The sequence below is a fragment of the Pocillopora damicornis genome, chromosome 6 (genome assembly GCF_964200805.1).
Source record: "Pocillopora damicornis chromosome 6, jaPocDami1.2, whole genome shotgun sequence".
Taxonomy (NCBI): Eukaryota; Metazoa; Cnidaria; class Anthozoa; order Scleractinia; family Pocilloporidae; genus Pocillopora; species Pocillopora damicornis.
Window position 1 is genome coordinate 8444101 of NC_142675.1, and position 27395 is coordinate 8471495.

A 27395-nucleotide genomic window follows, 5' to 3' on the forward strand; every position below is an offset into this window, starting at 1 on the left:
TATTTTTGGATCAAGTTTGACATGCAAATTTTGGTGAGTTTTGCAATTGCTTGGGGCAATGTTTGGATTCCAAGTTTTGCTTTCAGCCCAACGAGAACTTCGACAAAATTGATGTCTCTGAATCAAAGGGCAATCAGATGGGCATCGGGTACGTTCGAATAAGAGTTTCCCGTTGATTGGATTCATATTGCTAAATACCTATTTTACAATTCCGTGGCTCTGTGTCAATTAAATTCCAAACAATTCACCTTATCAACTTTGTCCGCCTCATGTTGGCAGCGTTTGCCGTGTTTTACGTGAATATCGTCAATGTGATGAGGTTAAGGACCGCTTTTAGGTTGGAAGCTGACTACTTCGAATAAATGCGTTTCTTCTACCTAAGTTTATCATCTTTCGATGACCAGGGAGGATTGTCTAGCCATAATAATGGCCTCGCCAATTTATATCGGTCAAGATTCCAACCGATTTAGCAAAAACCATCATTTATTCGTGCCTTCGCAACAATCAGCAAGTCCGCTTTTACACCCATGAATTCTGAACTCTGGCGTTTTAAAAAACAGAATGAAATTTCTCACCCCCCGGAGAACAACTCGCTCGGAGTGATTTACAAAACAAATAGTAGCTTGTTCAAGTTCGCGGAAAAACATCAGCTGTGAATGTTCCAGAAAATTCTTTCGAAATGTTGTGTATCTTTTACCATGGAAATTGCTTATGATGGCATTCATGCGTGACTTGTGAGTGCTACATAAACTAACTCGCGGTACGTTGTTGTCAGAGAGCATTTCCACCTTGCGACTATACTTTGGTACACAGTGGCTCTGGTAGATGAAAGGTGAGAAAACTTTTTTTAATATTCGAGCCTTGAATGAAACATTTTATCGGTATTTTACTTGGTTCTGTCATTGTTAAACTTAAGCTGGAGTTCAATACTCTTATAATCATACTGTAAATTTAAAGCTTACCGAGTTATTATGCGATTATCAACCAGTGATATTCTGAGGTTGAAACAGCCGTGTACGACCATTATAGAGCACGTAGAAAAGGAAAAATAACATTTGATCTCTTTGATTTGTCTGGAAGAATAACAGATGCTTGCTTTGAAAATGTGTACATGCACATACAGAAAAATATCTTCGTGGCTAACGTTAACTTCGGCCGTTCCTGTCTCGATCCATTGTCGACTGATCAACAAACAGGAAACAGGTTGGCTCTCAGTTTTGTGATCACTTTCAAACTGATTTGTTCTGAACGAACTTTCAAAGTTCATTCACGAAAAGTGTGAACCAGGAATTTTGGAGGCATTCAAGTTCTGATTAAAGGTTTCCTTTTCAACTTTCCGCAAAGTTGTTTGTTTGGAGAGTATTACAGTAGTAAAACTTTTTAAACTTTGTTTTCAACATGTGAAATCATTTATGTGTTACCGTTACGGTCAAACATAATTCCTTTCTTAGCTTTAGGACTCTAATCATTTAAGTCTTTTTATTCGTATTGGATGTTTTTGAATCATGTTGCGACAAGAAAAAGTTTTGGAAAGTTTGTAAGTCAGTCAGCCATGAATGGCTTTGCGTTTATTGAACTAAGTTTTGCGACTGATATTTGATGAAGTCAGGAAGGTTTTGCCTAAATGCTGATAACGTCTTTCGACAAAGCTATTTTTTTACTTTGACAGTGGCCAAAAAATTTTCTTAACGGCTCTCCCGTGATCTACATTAAAGACAGCTCCATGTCAATGCAGGAAACCGTAACTAGTTTTCTAAGGAGGTTATGCTAACGAAACTGAAAGTAAAACTTTGCATTTCTCAATCTCCTACGCAATCTTTAAATATTGTAAAAGAGACTTGCTTTCCAAGCAAAGAGAGGAGGCTTGGAGATCTGACTTGGGTATTTCATCATTAGATATCATGACTGTTGTCTGTAATGTTTTCTATGCTTCGCGTCTAAGGAAGCTTACACCCTTGCGAAGATTTGCAAGAGAAATTGGGTAGACTCTGGCTCTGTTAAATGAAAAAGTGAGAAAAATTAGGTTATTATTCGAGCCTTAAAATACACCTTCTATAACTGTTTTACTTCGTTCTGTAATCGCCCGACTTAACACTAGAGCTTTATTCCCTTATGATCATACTGTACATTTATTTAAGCTTGTTTATTGTACGAACATCAGTTGCAACCAGAGATTAATCGAGATTGAATTAGCCTCATACGACTATTATTGCGCACTTCCAAGAGGCAAAAGTAAAATTTTGTCTCCGATTCGATCGAACTACTGAGCGTATGTTTGTTCTGATAATGTGTTGATATACAGAAGAAATTTCCTCTTGGCTGCCATTAATTTGGCCGTTCCTGTCTCGATCTGTTTTCAACCGGCCTCGTTCTGAGGCTCTAAGTTTGTTATCACTTTCAGTTAATTTGGCACAAAGCTGGAAGAAAAATTTGAGAGGTAATTGCGTTTTGATCGTGAATTCAACTGGATTGAAGTTTTCGTATTCAACTTTACCCCAAAGTTGTTTCTTTTGAGATTATTACATCAGCAAAAGTTTAACTTTGTTTACAGCAAGTGAAATCATTTGTGTGTCACCTTTACGGTCAAACAAAATTCCTTTCTTAGCTATAGGAATCTAATAATTTGAGTCTTTTTTATTGTTATTGGATGTCTTTGAATCATTTCGCAACAAGTAAAAGTTTTGGAAAGTTAGTCAGCCCTGAATGACTTTTTGATTATTTAATTAGCAGACTTTCGCGACTGATATTTGATAAAATCAGGAAGCTCTTGCCTATATACTGATTGCATGCTTCAAAATATCTCTGTTTTACTTTTACAGTGGCGAGAAAATTTTTTTAACGGCTTTCCTGCGATCCAAATTAGCGACAGCACCATTTTAATGCAGGAAACCGTAATTAGTTTTGAAGAGATTATGCAAACGAAACTGAAAGTAAAACTTTACATTTCTCAATCTTTTATGCAATCCTTGTATATTGCAAAAGAGAGTTGTTTTTCAAGCAAAAGTCTTCTTCTCTAACTCTTGATTTATAGTAAGACTTCGTAGTCCTCGTCAGTAACCTTAAATGTTTTGCTTTTGGATATATAACAATCAACGCATTTTGTGGGCAATAAGCCGAATTATATTTAGATAGTATTGTTACAAAGATTTACAAAAATGCGTCGCCAACTCATCCTTATCAGAGATGGAAAAATATAAGAGAGAAAATAATCAACTAAAATGTAGACATGGATTGCAGATGAACCACTTCAAGGATTCATCTTTGAGTTTAGAATATGCAAACTCATGTGATGTTATTTTGCTGTGGTTCTGCTCAGATGATCATGAAAATTGACTTTCAGCAGATAATCATCTTTTAGAATACCAAACAAAATTTAACGATAAAAACATCTAGTTTGAAAAACTGCTTTCCGTGTGAAATCAGTTTTGCTTTAAGTCATGCGTTTTGTAGTAGAACTTTAATTTTACACACAGCAGAGTTACTCGGTAAGACGCAAATCGTTTTTGTTTTATTTATTCTCACTGTTATGCCCCGATCGTTGAACTATCACACGATAGAAATCCCGAGGGTCTACTCTAACTGTTTCAAAGAGAGTTACATCTAAGAGTCAAAAAGGTATTTAGGAAGAACTCAAACGAATAAAAAAGAAGAAAGAAGAATTATAAAGGAGACATAGAGATCTGACTCGGGTATTTCATCATTAGACATAATTAGGGTCGTCTGTGATGTTCATACTTTTTCTTTGTTCCGCGTCCAAGGTTGCTTACACCTGTGCGAAGATTTGCAAGAGACACTACGCCTTGGACAAACTTGCGCAAAAAAATCAGCCGTGAATGTTTCTGAAAATGTTTTCGAGATGTTGTGAATCTATTATTATGGAAGTTACTTATAAATGCATGCATGCGTGACTTGTGGGTGCGACACGAACTAATTCAGGATATGTTGTTGCGTAGTCTTGGATCATTTCTACGTTGCGATGATACTTTGGTAGACTCTGGCTCTGGTAAATGAAAAAGTGAGAAGCTTAACCTATTATCCGAGCCTTAAATTACACTTTCTATAACTATTTTACTTCGCTCTGTCATCGTCCAACTTAAAACTGGAGTTTTAGATGACTATTATGCTATTGCATATTTAACCTAAGCTTGTTTATTGTACGATCATCAATTGCAACCAATAATTAATTGAGATCGAATAAGCCCTATACGACTCACTTACAGAGCACTTCCAAAAGGTAAAAGTAAAGTTTCGTCTCTCTGATTCGATTGAACCAATGAGAGTATGTTTGTTCTGAGAATGTGTTCGTATACAGACGAAATTTCCTCGTGGCTGCCATTAATTTGGCAGTTCCTGTCTCCATCTTTCGCCAACTGGGCTTGCTCTGGGTAAATGAATTGTAAGAAAACTTGATTTGTCAGTCGAGCCTTAAATTACACCTTGTATAGCTGTTGTACTCAGTTCTGTTATCAACCAACTTAAAGTGGAATTTTATACGCTTATGATCATACTGTACATTTAATTTAAGCTTGTTTATTGTACAATCAGCAATTGCAACCGCTGATTAATTGAGATTGAATTGGTCTCACACGACTATTATAGAGCACTTCGAAGAGGTAAAAGCAAAATTTTGTCTCTCTGATTCAATCGGACTAATGAACGTGTGTTTGTTGGGAAAATGTGTTCATATACAGAAGAAATTTCCTCGTGAGTGCCATTAATTTAGCAGTTCCTGTCTCGATCTATCGTCAACTGGCTTCGCTCTGAGTCTCTAAGTTTGTCATTACTTTCAAGTTGACTGAGTAGTTCATAAAACCTCTTACAGCTCATTTGAAACAAAGCTGGAAGAGAAATGTGAGAGGTATTTGCGTTCTGATCGTGAACACAACTGGATTGAAGTTTTCGTATTCAACTTCCCCGCAAAGTTCTCTGTTTTGAGATTATTACACTAGTAAAAGTTTAAATTTGTTTTCAGCAGGTAAAAACGTTTATGTCTTACCTTTAAGGTCAAACATAATTCCTTTCTTAGCTATAGGACTCTAATCATTTGAGTCTTTCTTATTCTTTTTGGATATCTTTGAATCGTTTCACAACAAGAAAAAGTTTTGGAAAGTTTGTAAGTCCGTCAGCCATGAATGGCTTTGTGCCTATTTAGCCGGCTGTCTTTCGCGACTGATATTTGATAAAATCAGGAAGCTTTTGCTTATATACTGATTACATGCTTCGAAATAGCTCTGTTTTACACTTGCAGTGGCGAGAAAAGTTTCTTAACGGCTGTCCTGTGATCTACATTAGCGACAGCTCCATGCTAATGCAGGAAACCGTAATTAGTTTTGAGGAGGTTATGCAAACGAAATTAAAAGTAAAACTTTGCATTTCTCGATTTTCTACGCAATCTTTGTATATGACAGTTAAGACTTCCTTTTCAAGCAAAAGATTTCTTCTCTAACTCCTGATTCGTCGTAGATTTCGTAGTCTTCGTAGGTTACCTTAAATGTTTTGCTTTTGGGTACATGATAGAAAACGCCTCTTGTCGGCAATCATGCTAGAGTTTTGATGATGCAAAAACCGTGAATCTATTTTTTCTCTTACTTTGAGTGATTCTGCCCAGGTGATCACAAAAAATTACCTCCAGCAGATACTAATCTTCTTGGATACCAAACAAAACTTAACGATAAAAATATCATGAGAAACGACTACTTTCCCTGTGAAATCAGTTTCCGCTTTAAGTCATGCGTTTGGTAGTAGGACTTTAATTGTTCATACAACAGAGTTTACTCGGTGAGATGCAAATTGTTACTTTTTTATTTATTCTCGCTGTTATGCTCCAGCTTTTTAGGAAGAACCCAAACATAAAGAAAGAAGAAGGAAAGAATTCTAAAAAAGGAGGCATGGAGATCTGACTCAGGTATTTCTTTATTGGATATCATTACTTTTGTCTGTGATGTTTTCCTTGCTCCGCGTCCATGGTTACTAACATTCTTGCAAAGATTTGCAAGTGACATTATACCTTGGAAACTTAACTTATCATCCGAGCCTTAAATTACACCTTTTATAGCTACTTTACTTAATGCTGTCATTGTCACTAAAGCTGGAGTTTTATACGCTTACGATCATATTGTACATTGAAAGCTTGTTTATTATGTGATCATCACCTGCAACCAGTGAAATTTTGAAATTGATTTAGCCTCTTTCGACCATTATGGAGCACTTTAAAGAGGCAAAAGTAAAAAGTTTTGTTTCTCTGATTCGATCGGACTAATGGACGTATTTTTTCTGAAAACGGGTTCATATATAGAAGAAATTTTTCTTCGTTGCTGCTTTTACATTGGCCGTTCCTGTCTCGATCTGTCGTCGACTGGCCTCGCTCCGAGTCTCTAAGTTTGTCATTAATTTAAAGTTTATTGAGTAGTTCATAAAAAAACACTTATATTTCATTTGAAACAAAGCTAGAAGAAAAATTTGAGAGGTATTTGCGTTTTGATCGTGAACACGACTGGATTGAAGTTTTCGTCTTCAACTTCCCTGCAAAGTTGTTTGTTTTGAGATTAACACTTTAATTGTTTAATTGTCGTTTATGTGTTACTGCTATGGTTAAACAAATTCCTGTCTTCGCCACAGGACTCAAATCATTTGAGTCTTTTTTATTTGTACTGGATGTCTTTGAATCGTGTTGCAAGAAGAAAAAGGTTTGGAAAGTTTGTAAGTCAGTCAGCCATGAATGGCTTTGCGGTTATTGAACTGACTTTTGCGACTGATACGTGATAAAGTCAGGAAGCTTTTTCTTACATACTGATTGCATGCTTCTACAAGCTCTTTTCACTTTGACAGTGGCGACCAAATTTTCTTAACGCCTCTCCTCTGATCTACATTAGCGACAGCACCATGCTAATGCAGGAAATCGTAATTAGTTTTGAGGAGGTTACGCAAACGAAACTAAAAGTAAAACTTCGCATTTCTCAATCTTCTACGCAATCTTTATATAATGTAAAAGAGACTTGCTTTTCAAGCAAAGGTTTTCTTCTCTTACTCTTGATTTATCGTTAGGCTTCGTAGTCTTTGTCAGTTACTTTTAATGTTTTGCTTCTGGGTACATAACAAACTACGCAATTTGTGGGCAATCAGCCGAATTATATTTAAAAAGCATTGTCACATAGTTTTAAAATATTGCCGCGCCAAATGATTCCAAACTTGGAGCATACAACAAAGAAAATTAACAGAGATGGATAAATATAAGGGAGAAAATAATCAACTAAAATATAGACATGGACTGCAGATGAAGTACTTCAAGGATTCATCCCTGATAATTAATATGCAAACTCCTGTGAAGCTATTTTTCTGCGGTTCTGCCTAGATGATCATGAAAGATGACTTGCAGCCGATAATAATCTTTCTAGAATACCAAACAAAATTTGAGGATAAAAACATCTAGTTTGAAAAACAGGATCCTTTCGTGAGAAACGGCTACTTTCCCTGTGAAATCAGGTTTGCTTCAAGTCATGCGTTTGGTAGTAGGACTTTAATTTTTAATACAACAGAGTTAACTCGGTAAGATGCAAATTGATATCTTTTTGTTTATTCTCACTGTTATGCACCGACCGTTGAACTATCACGCAATAGAAATCTCGAGCTCCTAATCAAATTGTTTTATATAAAGTTTCATCTAAGAGTAAAAAATCGTGGACAAATTTGCGAGAAAACATCAGCCGTGAATGTTCCTGAAATTGTTTTCGAGATGCTGTGAATCTTTTATTATGGAAATCGCTTATGAATGCATGCATGCGTGACTTGTGGGTGCGACAAGGACTGATTTACGGTATGTTGTTGTGTAGTCTTGGATCATGTTTACGTACGATGATACTTTGGTACACTCTGGCTCTGGTATATGAAAAAGTGAGGAAATTTAACTCATTATCCGAGCCTTAAATTACACTTTCTAGAACTGTTTTACTTCGTTCTGTAATCGTCCAAATTAAAACTGGAGTTTTATTCCACTATGATCATACGGTGCATTTAATTTAAGCTTGTTTATTGTACGAACATCAATTGCAACCAGAGATTAATTGAGATCGAATTAGCCTCATACGACTATTATTGAGCACTTCCAAGAGGCAAAAGTAAAGTTTTGTGTCTCTGATTCGATCGGACTAATGAGCGTATGTTTGTTCTGATAATGTGTTGATGTACAGAAGAAATTTCCTCTTGGCTGCCATTAATTTGGTAGTTCCTGTCTCGATCTGTCATCAACCGGCCTCGCTCTGATTTTCTAAGTTTGTTATCACTTTCAGTTCATTTGACACGAAGCTGGAAGAAAAATTTGAGAGGTAATTACGTTTTGATTCAACTGCATTGAATTTTCGTATTCAACTTTCCTGCAAAGTTGTTTCTTTTGACATCATTGCATCAGTAAAAGTTTAACTTGTTTTTAGCAAGTGAAATCGTTTATGTGTTAACTATACGGTCAAACAAAATTCCTCTCTTAGCTATAGAAATCTAATCATTTGACTCTCTTTTATTGTTATTGGATGTCTTTAAATCATTTCGCAACAAGTAAAAGTTTTGGAAAGTTTGTAAGTCAGTCAGCCATGAATGGCTTTGTGATTATTTAATTAGCAGACTTTCGCGACTGATATTTGATCAAATCAGGAAGCTTTTGGTTACATACTGATTGCATGCTTCAAAATATTTCTGCTTTACTCTACAGTGGCGAGGAAATTTTTTCAACAGCTTTCCTGTTATCCACATTAGCGACAGCACCGTGCTAATGCAGGAAACCGTAATTAGTTTTGAGGAGGTTATGCAAACGAAACTGAAAGTAAAACTTTGCATTTTTCAATCTTTAAGCAATCCTTGTATATTGCAAAAGAGAGTTGTTTTTCAAGCAAAAGTCTTCTTCTCTAACTCTTAATTTATCGTTACGCTTCGTTGTTTTTTTTTCAGTTACCCTAAATGTTTTGGATTTGGATACATAACAATCAACGTATTTTGTTGACAGTCAGCCGAATTATATTTAGAAAGCATTGTCAGAAAGATTTTTAAAAATGCCGCGCCAACTGATCCTTATCAGAGATGGAAAAATATAAGAGAGAACATAATCAACTAAAATGTAGAAATGGATTGCAGATGAACCACTTCAAGGATTCATCTTTGAGTTTAGAATATGCAAACTCATGTGAAGTTATCTTGCTGTGGTTCTACTCAGATGATCATGAAAAATGACTTTCAGCAGATAATAATCTTCAAGAACACCAAACAAAATTTAACGATAAAAACATCTAGTTTGAAAAACTACTTTCCGTGTGAAATCAGTTTTCGCTTTAATTCATGCATTTGGTAGCAGAACTTTAATTTTACTTCAAAAACTCATTAATAATTCATAAGCCCATTAACCTATCAAATGGTAGATAATACATCACGTGCAGTGACTTTATATCGATAAACCTCATCCTTATTAGTATGTGGTGTTTTATCAGATATAAAGACACTGCACGTGACTTATGAATATTAATTAATTATCAACACAGAAACTGACACAACAAATGGTGGGAACATATTTAATGTTCTTTCAACAAATTTCACACAGTAAATTTACTTTTGCACCAAATTAATAGTACAGTTGTGAAATACACATCTGGAAAAATTCTCTATTCCATTAGTACAGTAATCTGGTAAAGGCATATTAGACAATACATCATCTGAAACTTCGAATTCAAGATCAGTTGATACACTCCTGCTCGTTTTTTAAACATTACATTAACCAGGATTTGGCGGAAAATAAATCTTGATTAAAAGTAGTATGTACGTGCAGAAACATAAACACGGTAAATTGACGGTATGGACACAAACTTGCATGTTTCACGCTTGAACAAATACGTAAAAGTTGAATACTGTAAACAAAAATACTCCCTGTAGCACGTTTCAAATTTCGAAACTTTCTACTTGTTTACGTTTCCAGAAAGCTTTTAAAACGGCAACCGGCTGTTATTTTGAACCCTGAAGATAATACCGGAAAACGATGTAGATCAGAATATTCAATCATGATTGCTTACAAGGCTGATGACTGACTTACCTTTCAGGCTGATAAAAGAAATGATAATGGAGTGACACTGCCATCTGCCAAAAAAATTGTTACGTTTTTAAAGATTCCCGCTTTCAAAGATTCCCCATTGTGAAGATTTGCATAGAGAATCTCGGAACCCCCCCGGTCCAAATCCGCTAGCGGATATGGACCCCCCTTCGCAGATTTGGACCCCCTACCAAACTTTCCTTTTAAGCATCCTTTGTATCATATTTGGTAACTAATTCCATTTGCAAGCTTTTTTGTCGACGTTCTTTTCAATCACAACACAACATTTCCTCAATGAAGGTAAAAAAAACAACAACAGCCATTTCGTTCCAATTCTATCGCATTCATTATATCGAGTCGAACAGTATACGCAAGAATTAGATGTGAACAAACTACTGCATTCGAACTATTGAAATTGTTGCAATAAATCTTTGCTTCTTCTGATGAGAATCAACATTGTTACGAAACGTTATAACAATAGTGGAGACTATTGCGTCCAGTCACAGAAATAACTCAGTCTAATTTTCTAAAATAATAACATTAAACAGTTTTTGAACAAGAACGAAGAAACTACTCGTATTACAAGTCTTTCGTAAAGCCTATAATAAGTAAAAATGTTTCTATTCTGAACTATTGGAACTCTCAACTTATTTTCAGATGCAAATCAACGTTAATGCCAACGTCTTAACAAAAGTGGAGACTATTACATCGAACTCAATCTTATTTTCTAATTTTAACGATTATTAACTGTTGAAGGATCCGAAATAACACTTTAACAATTTCGAAGACGTCTAGAGTCTGGCAATCTGCGGACAATACAAAGCCACTCGTCCTCCGAGGCAGTCTTAAATCCCTCGCACTGTAACATGTCGTCCCAACACTCGGGCATTGAACAATGACAAAATAAATTAGTGTCACAAGTTTGTTTCTTATTGAATCTAACGGTGTTCGACTATCGCGGAAAAGGTTAAAAAACGACCTCTCTCCAGACATCAAACTAAATTCTTGCCCATTTTCCCTTGGTCAAAAGAAACATCTGACGGGATGCCAGTTCGTATGCATTAACGATACGCATGTTTTGAATTGAAAACATACTTTAGTACGCTCTGGAACGTAAAGTATCATCCATTTTTATTAGAACATTAAGGATGATGTTTTCACTCAGTTTTGTTAAGGGGTCCAAATCCGCGGAGGGGGGTCCATATCCGCCAGCGGATCTGGACCGGGGGTTCATATCCGCTTGCGGATATAACGCTGCACCTTGTCTTAATCAGCAAATGTTCTTTGGTCACTCTGTCCACATTTTCTGTTCTCTGATAACTTATTTGATTTCTGGTTTGATTCTAGTGAGACCTTCGCTAAATCCTTTGATTCTTTTGCTATTTTAAGTTCGCGGAACGACCCGTTTCGAAATATACGCTCCTTACACAAACCATCCTTTAGAGTGGGTCTACCGCGAACGATGTGTGAGTCTGTATGCTTGAGCGTAGAAAAGATGACACCATTCGCTAAGATATTCGACAAATCCGCCATGTTCGACATAGTGGAAAGAAGGTTGCGCCTCCATTACGTGTCTGCGGTATTCGCCATTGCACGTGACTGTGCTTTGTGGAGAAACCCGAGGGTAAACCTATGGTCGGTCGCCCGACTAAAAATAGAATCCTATGTATAGTTAATAGTAGAACCGAAGTGTTTATTGAGTAAGGTGTAGAAAGAGATGAATATGTAACGGAAGGTTTCAAAATTGAACGCTCGTCCAGCATGTAACACAAGCACGAATGGATCATTTTTTCTAAAAACAGCATTAACAATAACTTTCTATTAAGCTATTGTCTCTTAGCTCTGCTTGAACAGTTAAAGAGCTAGAGTGATATTCCCTGAGGAGGAAAGCCCACGTAATTTATGACTAATCAAAGCTCTCCAGAGTACAGTTTGCTGCTAATATTACAGATCTATTTATTTTTGGCTTCTGTTAGTAAATGTCGCGGAACAATGGGAATTCTGCACGATGTGTTGGTGTGTTGCGTGTGTGTCTTCACCTTTGTCCCTGAAATCGTATGGAGGGTCACATTTGGTCAGCCTTTGTGAATCATGGTGGTTTTTGTTGTTGTTGTTTTTTTCTTAATTCTAGTTGACTTTTGATAATTATAAATGAATAAAGGGGGTAAGTTTCTAAAGAAACTGTGGTGCTGCCGCGGTGGGAGACTATACCAGGATAATTTAGTATTATCAACTGAGTTCATAAGGTTTAAAAAGATGACATTTTGAGTGTTAGCCCTTTGTCAGAGCAATTAAGCTGACAAACGAATCGCCAGCTTTTAATCTCACCACAATAGCGAATTTATATTATCAACTCAGCAGATAATATGAAATTACTTTGATATAATTATATAATGTGGCCATTAACACCACTTATAACCTTAGGGCACCTGTTAGTGCCCTTATTTGTGACTGTCATTGTCTTTCATAACTGACATATAGTAACTATTGTTCTGCTGCTTCCCTTTTCAGACTTTCTGACTTTATCGCTGATTCAAGGGTTATTTTCTTGAACCCAGGAAACTCTATACAAGGTAGGAGGACTTGCTGCTCTTTTTTTCTCTCATTTTTGAAACTTGCCTTCACTTTTTGAATCTTTGTTTACCCTTTAATTGCCATGAGTGACCAAGACAGAATTTATCCTTACAATATCAACACATTATCAACCAGATAAGTGATGAGAGTAAAGAAAAAAATAAATTTGGGGATAATAAGTTGATTCAATACTAAATTCTCTGAACCAACATTATTAGAATTGTATGGTTGGGAGTGAGGAGAATTACAAATTTGATGTAGGAGTTAAAGGGTTAATAACTTATTTGCTGGGAATAATTTTGTCCTGTTTGGACATTAATGGATATTATGACTACATGACTTTAATTATGGTAATTATCTTGAGAGAAATAAATGCTACATGCATACCTATTTTGTTCAAATTTATCACATCCAAGTTTTCAGTGTTTTTGACTAAACACTAATAACAAAAACCATAACAACAACTGCACATTAGCAGTAGCAACACCATGCATTGTCTTTCATAACTGATATACAGTAATTGTTGTTCTGTTCCTCTCTTTTTCAGACTTTCTGACATTGTCCCTGATTCAAGGGTTATTTTCTTGAACCCAGGAAACTCTATTCAAGGTAGGAGGAATTACTACTCTTTTTTTCTCTCAGTTTTGCAACTTGGCTTCATTTTGTCAATCTCTATTAATAATTATTTGCTGGGAGTACTTGTGTCCTGTTTGTATAAAAACTTCTGCATGCTCTCATTTCAGACATATCTATGTGAGTAATAATTATTTTGCCTAGTAATGTTTTGTCAGGAACTATGCATTATATTAATTACCTATTTAATTATTTTGTGATTAATGGTTATGATTTTTTAGGCTACAAACATGTGAAAACACTCTTAGAAAAAGTTGCTGAAATTCTAGTGGTCCTTCTGATATACAGTTGGTTGTAATTACTGTGTAGAGCTAGGTTTGTAGAGTGCTTCATCTGCACAATGACCTATGGGTTGTTTTGATCATTTTGTGGTTGATGCACTTGAACATTAGCATTTGAGAGGCTTAATTTTATGCTGAGCAAATCACATCTCTTTGGCTTTGGTTGTCATTTGGTTGTCATTGGTTCACTGTTTAAGACTTATTAATTTATATAAAATCAAAGTTTAAGCTCCCCTCTTAAAATAGGAATGTGGAAGATCTTATGCAGAGAGCTGGTTCCATCCTTGACAAAGTACATGGGTTGGCAATTATTATCCCATGTTTTCATGTCTTGGGAAATTGGTACATTCATGCAAACGCTCTATCATAGGTTTTGCCAAGTTGATCCTTATATAAGGTCTCCAAGGTACCCTTCAGTAATTAGCTGCTACCATGGTGATTCTATGCAAATATTGGCAACCAGACGTAGTGTTAATATATTTATGGTAGTGGTATTGGTGCAGTTTTGGGTCTGCTCATGGAACTGCAGGTGTTGCATGGTGGTCAACCTGTAAAATGTGCACTGATTTTTACTGTGGGGGCAGACAGGGGGGGGGTCAGAGTCTCCCACTTCCCGTACCACGTTCTCCCGCCTCCTGTAGTTTTGTGCCCCTTTGCCTTCCGACTCCCACCCTTCATTGTCTTGCTCTGTCTTCAGGTTAATCAAGAGGATCAGAAACCTGGGTTTAACTTTCAAACTGTGCGAAAACTTAACATTATTGTTCATTTGCTGGCCTTTGTTTTGGCAGGGGGACCCTTGGGTCCCAATGAAAGTTATTACAGTTCATGACCTATGACGTAATCGAATTGAAGGGATTTCCAAATTCACCTGAATAAATGCTGTTTTTCCAGCCCGAGTACAAATTTACGTTTTCTTGCTTCCAAAATTTTCTTTTAAGCCTTGGTGGATGTTAATAGGAAATTTCAAAACTTTGCTAGATAAGCGTTTTTGACTGAATAATACCCAGTAATAAATAACAAACTATTGCCTTCTTTATTTCTGCTCCCGCTTCCCGCCCCCTGTTCTCCCTCTTTCCACCCTCTCCCGCCCTCTCCTGCCCCCCTGTTCTCCCGGGCTCCCGCCCCCTGTCCCCCTCCACTTTACTGGTTTTGATCAACCTTCCACCAAAATTAAGTTATTGTGATGTTCATTACATAGGTGATAAATTCTTTCGTTGATGTTCCGTGCTCCAAAAGATTTACAAAATGACCTTACCATTTGAAACCATTCTCGGTCTCACATCGCTATTGAGAGTTTCTTTTTTCGGATGGGTGTGATTAATATAACTTAATATCAATTCCTTGTTTGCAGGTCATCCTGGTTAAGTCAGGTTCATGGCTGGGGCTTCATCGCCATTCGCGTCTACGAAAGAGACTACCAACTATGCAAGACTATGCCGCCTCCTAGTGGATGTTGGATCTCAGGTGCTCCGGTCCACTTTTGACAAAATACATCCACCAGCGACTCTACATACAGTTTTGGGAAGTACCTCAGTGCATTACGCCACATTGCAATCACTGTACACAGGGAAGAAGAAATTGCTGAATCCCACGCAATGGGGGAAGTTGTACCCTTCTCACTCACTCGTGTCTTCTGCAACCTTCGACATCACACTTCTAACGGTGCTTCTTAGAAATATCTGTGGTTTGGGCCCTCCTGCCAATGGATGGGATCGTCTTCCCCCAGTTATAAACATAAGCATTGCAGATGATATCGCCAGAGTGAAGTATTACAGGAACACTGTATACGGCCATGCTTCTCAAGCCTCTGTGGATGACAGTAGTTTCAGTGCTTACTGGCAGGAAGTAAGAGAGGCTTTGGTGAGACTGGGAGGAGCTCGTTTTAGAGCTGAAATCGACAATCTTGAGCACGACTGCATGGATCCAGATGTCGAGGAGCATTATCGTGAACTGATGAAACAATGGAAGAAAGACGACGACAGCATCAAAGACAAGCTTGAAGAAATTGAAGGTAAGGAAAACATTGTCCACTGCCAATGTGGATGAATCAGAAGGCTACAAAAGTATATATTTCGGAATGGACTAGATATTGACATAGGTATCATTGTTTTATCTGTACCTAAACGAGAAGCAGTGATATAAATTTGCTTATAAAAATGCGCATACTTTTTGAAATTTTCAGATTCGCTGGAAAACATGAGAAGCATTATGGAGAGAAACTTCAGAGACACAACTGACAAGATAGAGATTGATATGAAAGAGGTGAAAGAAAAGCTTACCAGTCTGACGGCCTCAGCTGAAAAAAGCACACAAGAAGGTTAGTTGGTAGAAAGAGCTATCCACTGAAAACAAAAGTTTTGAAGAGCGACACTGTCTTTTTGAGTACCTGACGCAGCTCTTGTACATGATGACGGTAATCGCTGGATGTCGGCCAACGCAGCATACTTTGGTAATTTACTGATCTAAGGGTACCCCCCTGCCACCACTCACACTGGTCATACATGAAGATACTCTATAATGTGTGGGATGCCACCGAATGTGGGATATTCTGCCCTGGCTACCTCTCGGATATGATGGTGTTTTGACAGCACTCACACATATGTATGATCGTAGGCAAGATAGGTGATATAAATTTGCTTATGAAAATGTGCATACCTTTCAAAATTTTCAGATTCGCTGGATAACACGAGAGACACAATTGACAAGATAGAGATCGAATTGAAAGAGGTGAAAGAGAAGCTGAGTAGTCTGACGGCCTCAGCTGAAAAAAGCGCACAAGGTTAGTTGGTAGAGAGAGCTACTCACAGCAAAGAAATTATTAAGAGTGACACTGTTTTCTTGGGTACATAACGCAGCTCATATGCATGACGACGGTAATCGCTTGATGTCGGCCAACACAGCATACTTTACTAGTCTTAGAGCACCCTAGTCACCACTGGCACTGGCTTTACATGAAGATTCTATGTAATGTGTGGGATGCCACGGAATCTGAGATTTTGCCCCTGGCTACCTCTCGGATTTGATGGTGTTTTGACAGCCCTCATACATAGGTATCATCGTAAGCGGGATAGTTTATCGTCTTATTTTAGTATTACCTTTCTTATAATGAACCTAACTTCCTAGTAGCGTTAGATGTAACCCGCATATTCCCGAATGAAACCAAATCCTTCCTCCTGGCGTATTATGGAGTATTCAATTGTACATGGGAAAATAGTTTAATGTGGATCGTCTTGAGTAAAATAGGTTAGAATAAGATGTATGTGGTTATTTTACATTTCCTGAGGAAAAGACTGTCGGCAAAACCTCCCACTTGATCGCAGGCGGGTCTCTAGATTTCTCCAGCTTTGAATCACCGCGGTGTTGGGCAACTCATGATGTTTTCATTTTGGACGGAACCAGTCACATACTTGGAACGTTATTCTAGCGTTGTGTGTGAAAAATGAAGAATTAACCCAAATGTACACATTGTTTTCATGGGCAATATTTTTTCTGTTCGTGAGTACTCTTTTATAACTGCTGGAGTGCATTTTTGTAATTTCTAAGCGTCTTATTGAGTTTGATCTATTCGGAATCAACTAGTTATTGACATACGTTCCATTGTTTTGTCTGCGCCTAAACGTGAATCTGTGGTGTAAATGTGCTTATGAAATTGCGCCTATCTTTCTTACATTTCCAGATTCGCGAGAAAAGATGAGACACGACTTCAGAGACACAACTGAGAAGATAGATATTAAAATGAAGGAGATTTTAGAGACGCTTAGTAGCCTGACGACCACAGTGGAAAAAAGCACAGATGAAGGTTGGTTACTAGAAAGAGCTACTCACACATAAACTGAATTATCAACAGGGATTCTGTTAACACATCTTTTGAGCATGACCACATTATTCGCGTGATGTCAGACAATTTAACATTTTTTTAGGTAATGTATTGTTGTAAGAGCACACCTTGGCTTTTAACCTGCTCTTGCTACAAATGAAGATACTTGGTAATGTGTGGGATGAATGGGATGGTATGGATGTGAGGCTACCTCTCGATGTTGAATAGTTTTCTGACAGTACTCATACATATTTAGCCGAGAAGGTTATTGTCTTATACTTATTTTACTTTTGTTGAGGACCTAAGGAGAAATGAGAGGGCGGAAAGGCGTTCTTTGGTTTTTATTAATTAGTTCTTATAATGTCGCTTTTACTGACAAAAATCTTTCTCAGACTATCGGCTCCAATGATATCAATATTTATATCTTAGGTTTCACTATTAGAAACCGCTGAAGCTGGGCCAAAAGGTTTTTTAGAATGTTGTATAGAATAAAAAGAAAACACAAAGGAAGGGAAAAGGATCTATTTAGTTAACTTTTAATAAATAAAGTGACTCTCACTCGGACTAAAGATTTCCAATGTTATTCCACGAAAGGGTCTCTTGAGAAAATGAGAAGCGAAATGGCAAAGATGGACAATGAACTTAAAGAAGTGAAGGAAAAGCTGTGTACTTTGGCAACCCCTGTGGGAGAAAGTAAGAATGAAGGTCAGTTGAATTATACAATAAAAGTTATCCTGCTTAACCGCAAATTTAGCCGTAGTTAACAATGTTCTGTATGTAAGAGAGAGATCATCCTATCTTAGAGAGATTCAGTTTTTCAATTTAAACAATCTCTGGAATAGTCTCTGTGGTCTGCTTTCATTCCCTTTTATTATTCAAACTTTCACCCGTAATTAGCCCGGAAACATTACATTTTTATTAGAAGGGAGAACGATATAAAAATAAAGTACAGTTTTGACGAAAATATTGGCATTAAGTTCGGCTCCATGTTCGAAATTAACTGAGCAGGTTCGACGGAATTTATAAGCTAAATGGCCTTTGGTCATTAAATTAACATGAATCACACATTGATACCTTTTCGTCATTGTCCAAGTAATTTCTTTGGCAATGGTGTCGAACTCGTTCACTTATTTGAATTCAGTGCCGAATACCTAGCAGCATTAAATGTGATCCGCATATTTCTGAATAAAGTAACTAAACCCTTCCTTCGCTCATATTGTGGAGTATTCAATTCTACATGGGAAAATAGTTGAATGAGGATCGTCTCGAGTAAAATTGCTTAGAATAAGATGTATGTGGTTATTTTACATTTCCTGAGGAAAAGACTGTTGGCAAAACCTTCCACTTCATCGCCGGCGAGCCTCCAGTTTTCTGCAACATTTGTGATGAAACCGCGTGACAAAGAAGGCAGAAAGGCGTTGTTTGGTTTTCATTTATTAGTTCGTAGTCTCGCTATATCCCGAAAAAGCCTTGCTCAGATTATGGCTCCAATAATATGAATATCTATCTCCCGTGTAATTTATTTTACAACAGAAATTCACTGTTAGACACCGGTAAAGCCGAACAAACAGAGGAGGTTCAACTGAATTCATAATCTAAATGGCTTTTAATCAGTAAGCATGAATCATACACTAAAACCTTTTTGCGTAGTGCTAGTAATTTCTTTGGCAACGGTATCGTACTCATTCGCATATTTAAATTCAGTGCCGAATACCAGAGAGGTATCATAATTTTCAACGCTGCATTCATTAGATTTCTTACTCATTTTGCTATTACTAGGTATTTTTGATCCAACTGAACTTATCAATAGAATTCGCCAGCTGTACAAGACTCGTGAGGGATGGCTTTCACCATTTCCATGGTGTGAAGAGTTTCAGTTTTTTCTTGGAAGTATTTTTACAAGGCTCAAAGTGATCAGAAGAAAGAAAACGAGAGGAGAAATCACTGACGTATTTGTTGACATGTCGTCAATACTAGACCCGTATGAAGAGTGTTCAGCGCCGAGAACGGTGTTGATTGAAGGAGAACCTGGTATGGGAAAAAGCACCTATTGTAAAAAGTACGCCTACGACTGGGCCACAAAACAGCAAGCACCTCAGGTATGCGGCTCAACAGCATTAAAATTGGTATTGTTGCTGAAATGTCGAGATATCCACTCTGACGTTTGGGAAGCCATTGATGATCAGCTGCTGCCCTTAGGCATCGATGAAAAAGTCAAACAACAATTTTTTCAGATTATTCGTGAAAATCAGTCCAGCATTTTATTGATATTGGATGGATTGGATGAGTTACCATCCGGGAAATTGTCGATGTTTTCCAAATTAATTGAAGGAAGAGAACTCCCTAGATGCCACATAGTTGCAACAGCAAGACAAGAAGCTGGAAAAGAGGTGAGAAAATGTTGTGACGCGCTGCTTCAGATCGAAGGATTCACTGAAAAGCATGTGATAGAATTTGTCACCAAGTACTTTAAAGAAAGGACGGATTTAGCCACCAAGCTCTCGCAACGGATGTCGCGAGATAAAAACCTGAGAGAAATAGCGGCCAATCCTCTAAACACAGCACTTCTTTGCCTTTTATGCGAAGAGGTTAAGGGCAAACTCCCCGAAAGCAGAGCTCAACTGTACTTGGATATGGTTGAATGTGTTTTGAGAAGACATAGAAAAAAGAAGGGACTACTAGAAAAGATCGAAGACCTGACAAACCATTACAAACCGCAATTGAATCACCTTGGAAAGGTAGCGTTGAATGGTTTACTTGACGATAAGTTGGATTTTAATGAAAGTGAAGTGAGAAACCATGCAGAAGACCTGACTGAATTTGGATTTCTGTCAGTGCAGCCTGGTGGCAGCAAACTGAGACAAACACTGCATTATGCCTTCTTACATAAAAGTTTTCAAGAATTCTTTGCAGCATTCTTCATTTGCTCTCAGATTCAAAACAAGGAAATGAAACCTGAAGAACTAGTTTTCGATCCAAGGTATTTCGTTGAACTTAAACAAATACTTTTGTTTTCATGTGGAATTTTGGCCATGAAATGCGATGAACAAGTTGTGGCTCTTATAAACAGTTTAACAAATGAAGTCAACAAAAATAAAGGCCGTGGTACAAAAATTGTATTGGAGGCCATCAACGAATGCAAAAGAGAAAAAAGTGATTTTCACTCGCATTTATCGAAGTCGTTTGGAACTGATTTGAATCTGACCAATTTGGATTTGTCTTGGAATCGTATTAGTGATGCGGGTGCTACATGTATTGCTGAGGCAATGAAAGTGAACAAGACGCTAACCAATTTGAATTTGCGAAACAATGGTATTAGTGATGCGGGTGCTACATGTGTTGCTGAGGCAATGAAAGTGAACAAGACGCTAACCAATTTGAATTTGTCTTGGAATCGTATTAGTGATGCGGGTGCTACATGTATTGCTGAGGCAATGAAAGTGAACAAGACGCTAACCAATTTGGATTTGCCAAACAGTGGTATTAGTGATGCGGGTGCTACATGTATTGCTGAGGCAATGAAAGTGAACAAGACGCTAACCAATTTGAATTTGTCTTGGAATCGTATTAGTGATGCGGGTGCTACATGTATTGCTGAGGCAATGAAAGTGAACAATACGCTAACCAATTTGGATTTGCGATACAATGGTATTAGTGATGCGGGTGCTACATGTGTTGCTGAGGCAATGAAAGTGAACAAGACGCTAACCAAATTGGATTTGTCTTGGAATCGTATTAGTGATGCGGGTGCTACATGTATTGCTGAGGCAATGAAAGTGAACAAGACGCTAACCAATTTGGATTTGTCTTCCAATGATATTAGTGCTGCGGGTGCTACATGTATTGCTGAGGCAATGAAAGTGAACAAGACGCTAACCAATTTGTATTTGCGAAACAATGATATTAGTGATGCGGGTGCTACATGTCGCTAACCAATTTTTTTTAGTTTTAACGACTTAAACAACTTTGAAGTAAAAGGGCGCTGCCTTTAAAGTAGGCAGGTACCTTTGAAAAGTGAGGGCCGAAGGCCCGAACCTCTAGGGGGGTCCGGGGGCATGCTCCCCCGGGAAATTTTTAGAAGAAAAGTCACCCAGAAACGCATTTTCCTGCAATCTGGAGAAGAAATCTTCTTGTAATGATGCATACTTAATCTATTATAATAAAAAAGAATGGTACTCTGGGAGAATTTGTTTATTTCACTGTTGTTTTCGGAGCCTCTTTTTATCCTACAGTTACAAGTTACAAGTTAAAGGCCCATTTCCGACCTTGATGCAACTCGCGCCGCGACCCAATTTCCTGTAACACGAAATTCCCAGATCACTGAAAACCTTCTAAAATCGTCTTTCTCAAGAGCCATCCTGAACATATAGTCAACAGTTTTACGGTAAATACATTCGCCGTTCGTTATTTCACTGTTTCCTTACAGTATTTTGAACTTTGTCTTGAAGAATCCTAAGAAAAAATTTTTTAAGTGTCACGCCTGGAGCTCTTCGTACTCTGTGAGGAGGCGGCGAAAAGGACAATATTCAAATTTTTTCACTTTCTAGAAGCGCTTGAGGATTCTAATTGAAGACAAAATACTTCCAATAGAAACTGGTATTTTTCAAAGAGAAATATGGAAAAATAACATACTGCCGGACGTTTAGTTATTTGAAGACCGTGTCCGGTAGTGTCTGGTGAAAATTTTCTTAGTGTCACGCTTGGATCTCTTCGTACTCTGTGTACAAGGTCAGCGAAACGGAGAGAGTTGGCATTTTTTCACTTTTTAGAAGTGCTTGAGGATTGTAAATGAAGGTAGAATATTTTCCAATGAAAAATTAGTATGCTTCAAAGAGAAATATGGAGTTGTTTGAGGACCGTGTCCAGCCGTGTCATTGAAATTTTAAGCGCTTGGATGGCTTCGTACTCTGTATACAGGGTTAGCGAGAAACATCAAGTTCGAAATTTTAGGCTGCCTGGAGGCGCTTGAGGATTGTACATAAAGGTAGAACATTTTCATATAAATATTTTTTGGATTTCGAAGAGAAATATGGAAAAATATCGCACTGCTGGACGTTGAATTATTTTAAGTGTAGTCACTTCATTGCAGGAACTCGAACGTCAGCGACACTGACAGTTTGCGTTACAATTCTTATTTGCTGCTTTGCATGGACAACAACCCCGACCACTCTTTCGAGCGCAAGTTCCTCTCCACGGGCAGGAAACTTCAACTGACCCTTGGTCCTATTTAACAAGGATGGCAAACTTCAATTAAAAAAATTGATGAATGAATGAAAACGTGGTGGATCAACATTTTCACCTTCTTCGAAATGCTCGCAAGGATTTTCGCGTTTCTCTTTAGCAACAACCGATCCATAAGCGTTTACTGCCTCGGAATCTACTAAATCAATAGATTCATCCAATTCCATACCGGATTAAAATATATAGAACTGTTTTAAACAGAATTATTTTGATAAGGTCTTCAAATTCACCGGAGAAAAGGCAGAAGGTATTTGAGACGTGACCAGGTAAAAATAACTGACCAATCTGAGGCGCTATTTAAACAAAAGCGGTGGTTCAAAACGAAAACAAACGACCGCGTTGGCTCAAGGTTGGAAATGGGCCTTTAACTTCAGCTTATAAAGTGATAAAGTGTGAAACTGACACTTTTTGTAGTTTATGAAAGCTCAAAGTCAGAGCCGCAATCAGAATCTTCGGCATCCAAATCTGGCAGCTCCAAGGCTTTGGAGATTTCCTCTACCTCTTCCTCAACAGAATGGAATAACTGGGCGGCATCATCAGTTGCCTGTATACCAACATCATGTACAATTATCACTGGAACATCCTCATTTGCAGATCCTGGACCTAGTGGTGGTGCTGTGTTGAAAACCTTTGGAGGGCGCTTGCGACGAGGTTTAGCTGCTAACCAGAACGAAACAGCCGAATTAAGAACAAGTCTCTTGGGGAATGAAAGTTTTCAACCCCCCTTCAAATTTTACATACAGTTAGGCGCTCAGGGGGGGGGTGCACAAAAATACCCTTTATAAACGTCGCAGCACTCTTGTTGCCATGGTAACAACGGCTGCTTGTTCGAGGTCTAGGGCCTCGTTTTCACACAAAAACGTCGCAAAAAAAGAGTGAAATTTTTATTTCTCTATCTCAAGCTAAATAAAACATTACAGATTGGCACTTCTATCATACATAGTAACATCATTCGTCTTTACATCGATTCATTCAATTTTCCCTGGGAGTGAATGTGAACACACCAATAGATTATTCATCTCGGTACAGTTTTGGTCATTTTTGTTGTTGGGTAAAACAAGGAAAACGTTTATCTGAATTTCTCCAAAAGTGCACCGATTCTGCAACTGAAACTACCCACCTAGCTGGTTATAATATTCTAGTTATGAAACATATAAAAATCTCTGCGGGCCTGCCTCTACTTTTTATGGAGGAAATTCGCGAACGAAGCTCAAAATCAGATATTGCATAATTTGGCGATGTTTACATCTAATGTTCTCAACAATAAATGTTTCAGAAAAATGAAACATTCAAGGCTTTGAAAGAATGTTATCTTATGAGCAATATCCCGGAGTGAAATCTCACCTCTAGTAGTCATCTTTAAAAAAAAATTGATCAGCCTTCATGGAGGACTACTCGACGTAACAACAAACATATACCTCAAATCGTGTGCATATCATCCAGATTCCGAATGCTGCACCTTCTTTTATGGGAATTTGAGCAATTTGAAGTCCTCTGAAGATACACTGTTATACTTGTATGTCATTTAAAACATGTTGAAGTCGGCTGATCTACACGAAACTATCCTCACACCGGTCATTTGTCATTAACATGTACGTTGTCACGATGGCGTGAATCCGTATTTCTCCATGAAGTTTCCATCGGTCGCCCCATAGAAGACGAGAAACGGACATTTTTCGAAATATCAGTAGATTTCCGCGCATTCTAGGTGAAAAAGAAGGAGAAAATCTCGATTGAACGCTCGTAAACACTGAGAGGGCAGATATCGCAACTTGTTAGCGGCAGTACTACATGTAAAACCGAATGTCAGACAACTCGCCCCCTGGACAATTAGCCCTAGACGATTAGCCCCCAGTCTCTGGACGATTAGCCCCCCGTCTTTGGACGATTAGCCCCCAGTCCCGAACGATTAGCCCCCAGTCTTAGTTTATGTAAAGGAGAAGTTACGTTCATTTGTTGGTCATTGACTTTTATGAGTTTGTGAGCCCTTTTTTTTGTAAATGTCTATCTATATTAACATTTACTCAATTTAAATTACATGGGTTGTACGAGGTGAGCGCAGGCCTCCAGAAGCTCCTTTGAATTCCTTAGGCCGTCTTCGTATTGACTCCAGAGGTCGAAGAGTCTTCTCTGCATGGTCCGGTAGCTTGACCGCTGATGTCTCTTCAGCTTTTTGTCTGAAACCAGACAGATCTGCATGCTGACCAGTGTAGCTTCCCGGTGAAGTACCTGGATCAGGATTTACAGGGGCAGCTGTGATCGTCCTTTGGCGCGCCGGTTCAGTCCATTGTGCCAACCCTCTAGTAGTTTCCTCTGAGTCTAAATCAGCGTCAGGATTGGCAGATGCTGAGATTTCACTTAAATTTTCACTGAGAGCGGTGCTTTCGGCTTGAGGGAAGTCACAGGTTAAGCAGCGCCAGTCGATAGACGCACCGGTTTTAACAGCGTTGCGGTAATCTGCCTGCGACACGCCCAATTGACATTAACAAGTAGTCGCCAATAAGTTAAAGTTTCGAAGTTTCGTCCCTGGTTTCTTTCCCTTCCTATTTAAACAACATGACGGAGAAACATTCGTAAAGTATGTAAACAGAAAGAACACAGTTCATTTTTGTAGAATATATAAACAGAAAGAACACCGTTCACTTTATAATTCGATACGCACGGCAGAGAAACGTTCATAACAAGCAAACAACAAGACAGCAAGAACGTAGTTTACTTTATAATTTAACACGCATGGCAGAGAAATGTTCGTAAAAAGCAAATAACAAGAACATTGTTTATTTCATAATATATGATAGGGTAACGTTCGTAAAAAGAAAAGGGCAAGAACATAGTTTATTTCAAGGTTGGTGGGTTGAGGGCTAATAGTCCAGAGACAGGGGGCTAGTCGTCTGGGGCTAATTGTCCAGGGGGCGAGTTGTCCGGATACCGTAAAACCCAGTCGCCACAATAGCAATTTGTACGACTCGCACGAAAATCATCACCAAGTGGAGATTTTGAACTACTCAGTATCCCTGCAGTACAGCAAACGGAACAGGGATTTCATCACAATCAATTTCCAAAAATTTAGCTTTTTCCAGGAAGGCTTTCACGTGCTCGAACGTTATATTGGCCTTGAGCCTTGAGATTTATTTTCCTTCATGACGAGCTTTGCGTCGGAAAAAAATTTATGCAAATTAGCTGGCTGCACATTCAATGTGCAGCCAGCTAATTTGCATAAGTAATTCAAGCCAAGGTTCGACGCCTCTTGGTGGCATGAGGTGTTCGCTAAACATTCCAGGACATCCGATAATCGCTTCAAAATATGTAATTATGCTCCCCTCGCATGAAATGGAAAAAACCGCAACTTCCGATGATTACAATTCTAATCATTTTCAAGATGCAACTCTACTTTGTTCACTCATTTTCCAGAGACAAGTCCAGAGAAATGTCTCATACAAACTTAACGGGTCTAATTCGAAAAAACTTAAAGGGCGGTACGCTTAACTTATTTTCTCTGTAGAGACAATACATGTCTTAAAGAAGACAACAGTAAATCGTTAACACAAGGTCCACGAATATTCCTGACCAAATATTACAGAAACATATAACAGGAATAATTTAAAACACGTAAAACGAAGAAACTCAAAAATAGCCTAAAAAGCGGCACCGGTAAAGCTGATTTCACCTCCATGATCGAAGACCTAGGCCTAGGTAAGGTTAACTCCGACAAAACCTTCTTCATACAGGTCATGGTTTTTAACTTTTAAAGTCCAGAAAATGTGTTAATTAGATAATCCAGAGAATACACATCGCTTCCAACTGATGGTCTCCTCGTTCGGTCTTCAAGCTTCAGCGCAATGCAATTATTCTTATAATGACCTTCTATGTGCAAAGATTTCAGTTTGGAACGGCATTTGTAGCTTTTCCGAAGACAACAGTCTTGTCAAAATCGACTATAACAGGGGAGAAGCTGGTCTAAAACATCGTTATTGCATTTTAGGTCATTGGGAACAAATTCACACGTATGAATATCGTCTTACGCGACTGCCGAGTTTGGAGGGATAAGAAAAGGTTAAAAATAACCCTGAGGTATACACTACCCAAGAGGGTATAGGAGAGATTAAAAATAACCCTCAGGTATACACTACCCAAGAGGGTATGCAAGAGATTAAAAATAACCCTCAGGTATACACAACTCAAGAGGGTATAAGAGAGATTAAGAATATCCCTCAGGTATACACTACCCAAGAGGGTATAGGAGAGATTAAGAATAACCCTCAGGTATACACTACCCAAGAGGGTATGCAAGAAATTTAAAATAACCCTCAGGTCTACACTACCCAAGAGGGTTTAGAAGGGATTAAAAATAATCCTCAGGTATACACTACCCAAGGGCACCATCTGCTCAGTTATTAGCTTGATGATCTCTACAGACCAACGTTATTGGACCGAACGATCTCCTGTTTCCTCCTGGTGAGCCGGTCACCTCCGGGGAAAATTAAAGAGACCTTTGACTCTTCTTTTTCCTGAAGGACATGAAGCAATCCAGATTACATATTAACCATGGGAAAATTCGTTCAAGTGACAAGTTGCGATTTACGTGTGGATAATAAGTTGTTTGAAAGGTGGAATTATGAAATTATGACTCCATTAAATCTTTTATTTCGAACTTTGTTATGGAAGGAAATATTGATTGACTCGATTGCACTGCGGCTGTGATAAGTCTCTACTCATCATATCTTATCCTTTTATGCCAAGGCAATCAAAGTCAGAAAGACTCTGACCAATTAAGATTTGTCTAACA

The 27395-nt window shown here is 38.1% G+C and overlaps 1 protein-coding gene across 1 annotated transcript; it reads left to right on the top strand.

The window, feature by feature from the left end:
* The first annotated feature begins 7 nt into the window (after positions 1-7).
* On the top strand, positions 8-21551 carry LOC149043782 (uncharacterized). The gene is made up of 10 exons (XM_089210541.1): positions 8-832; positions 5829-5905; positions 12575-12636; positions 13185-13246; positions 14903-15562; positions 15734-15868; positions 16223-16330; positions 17228-17350; positions 17963-18073; positions 19148-21551. Exons 5-10 carry the CDS (start codon positions 14926-14928, stop codon positions 21298-21300), a joined length of 3267 nt encoding a protein of 1088 aa, XP_089066667.1. The 5' UTR covers positions 8-832; positions 5829-5905; positions 12575-12636; positions 13185-13246; positions 14903-14925; the 3' UTR covers positions 21301-21551.
* The last annotated feature ends 5844 nt before the right edge of the window (positions 21552-27395 follow it).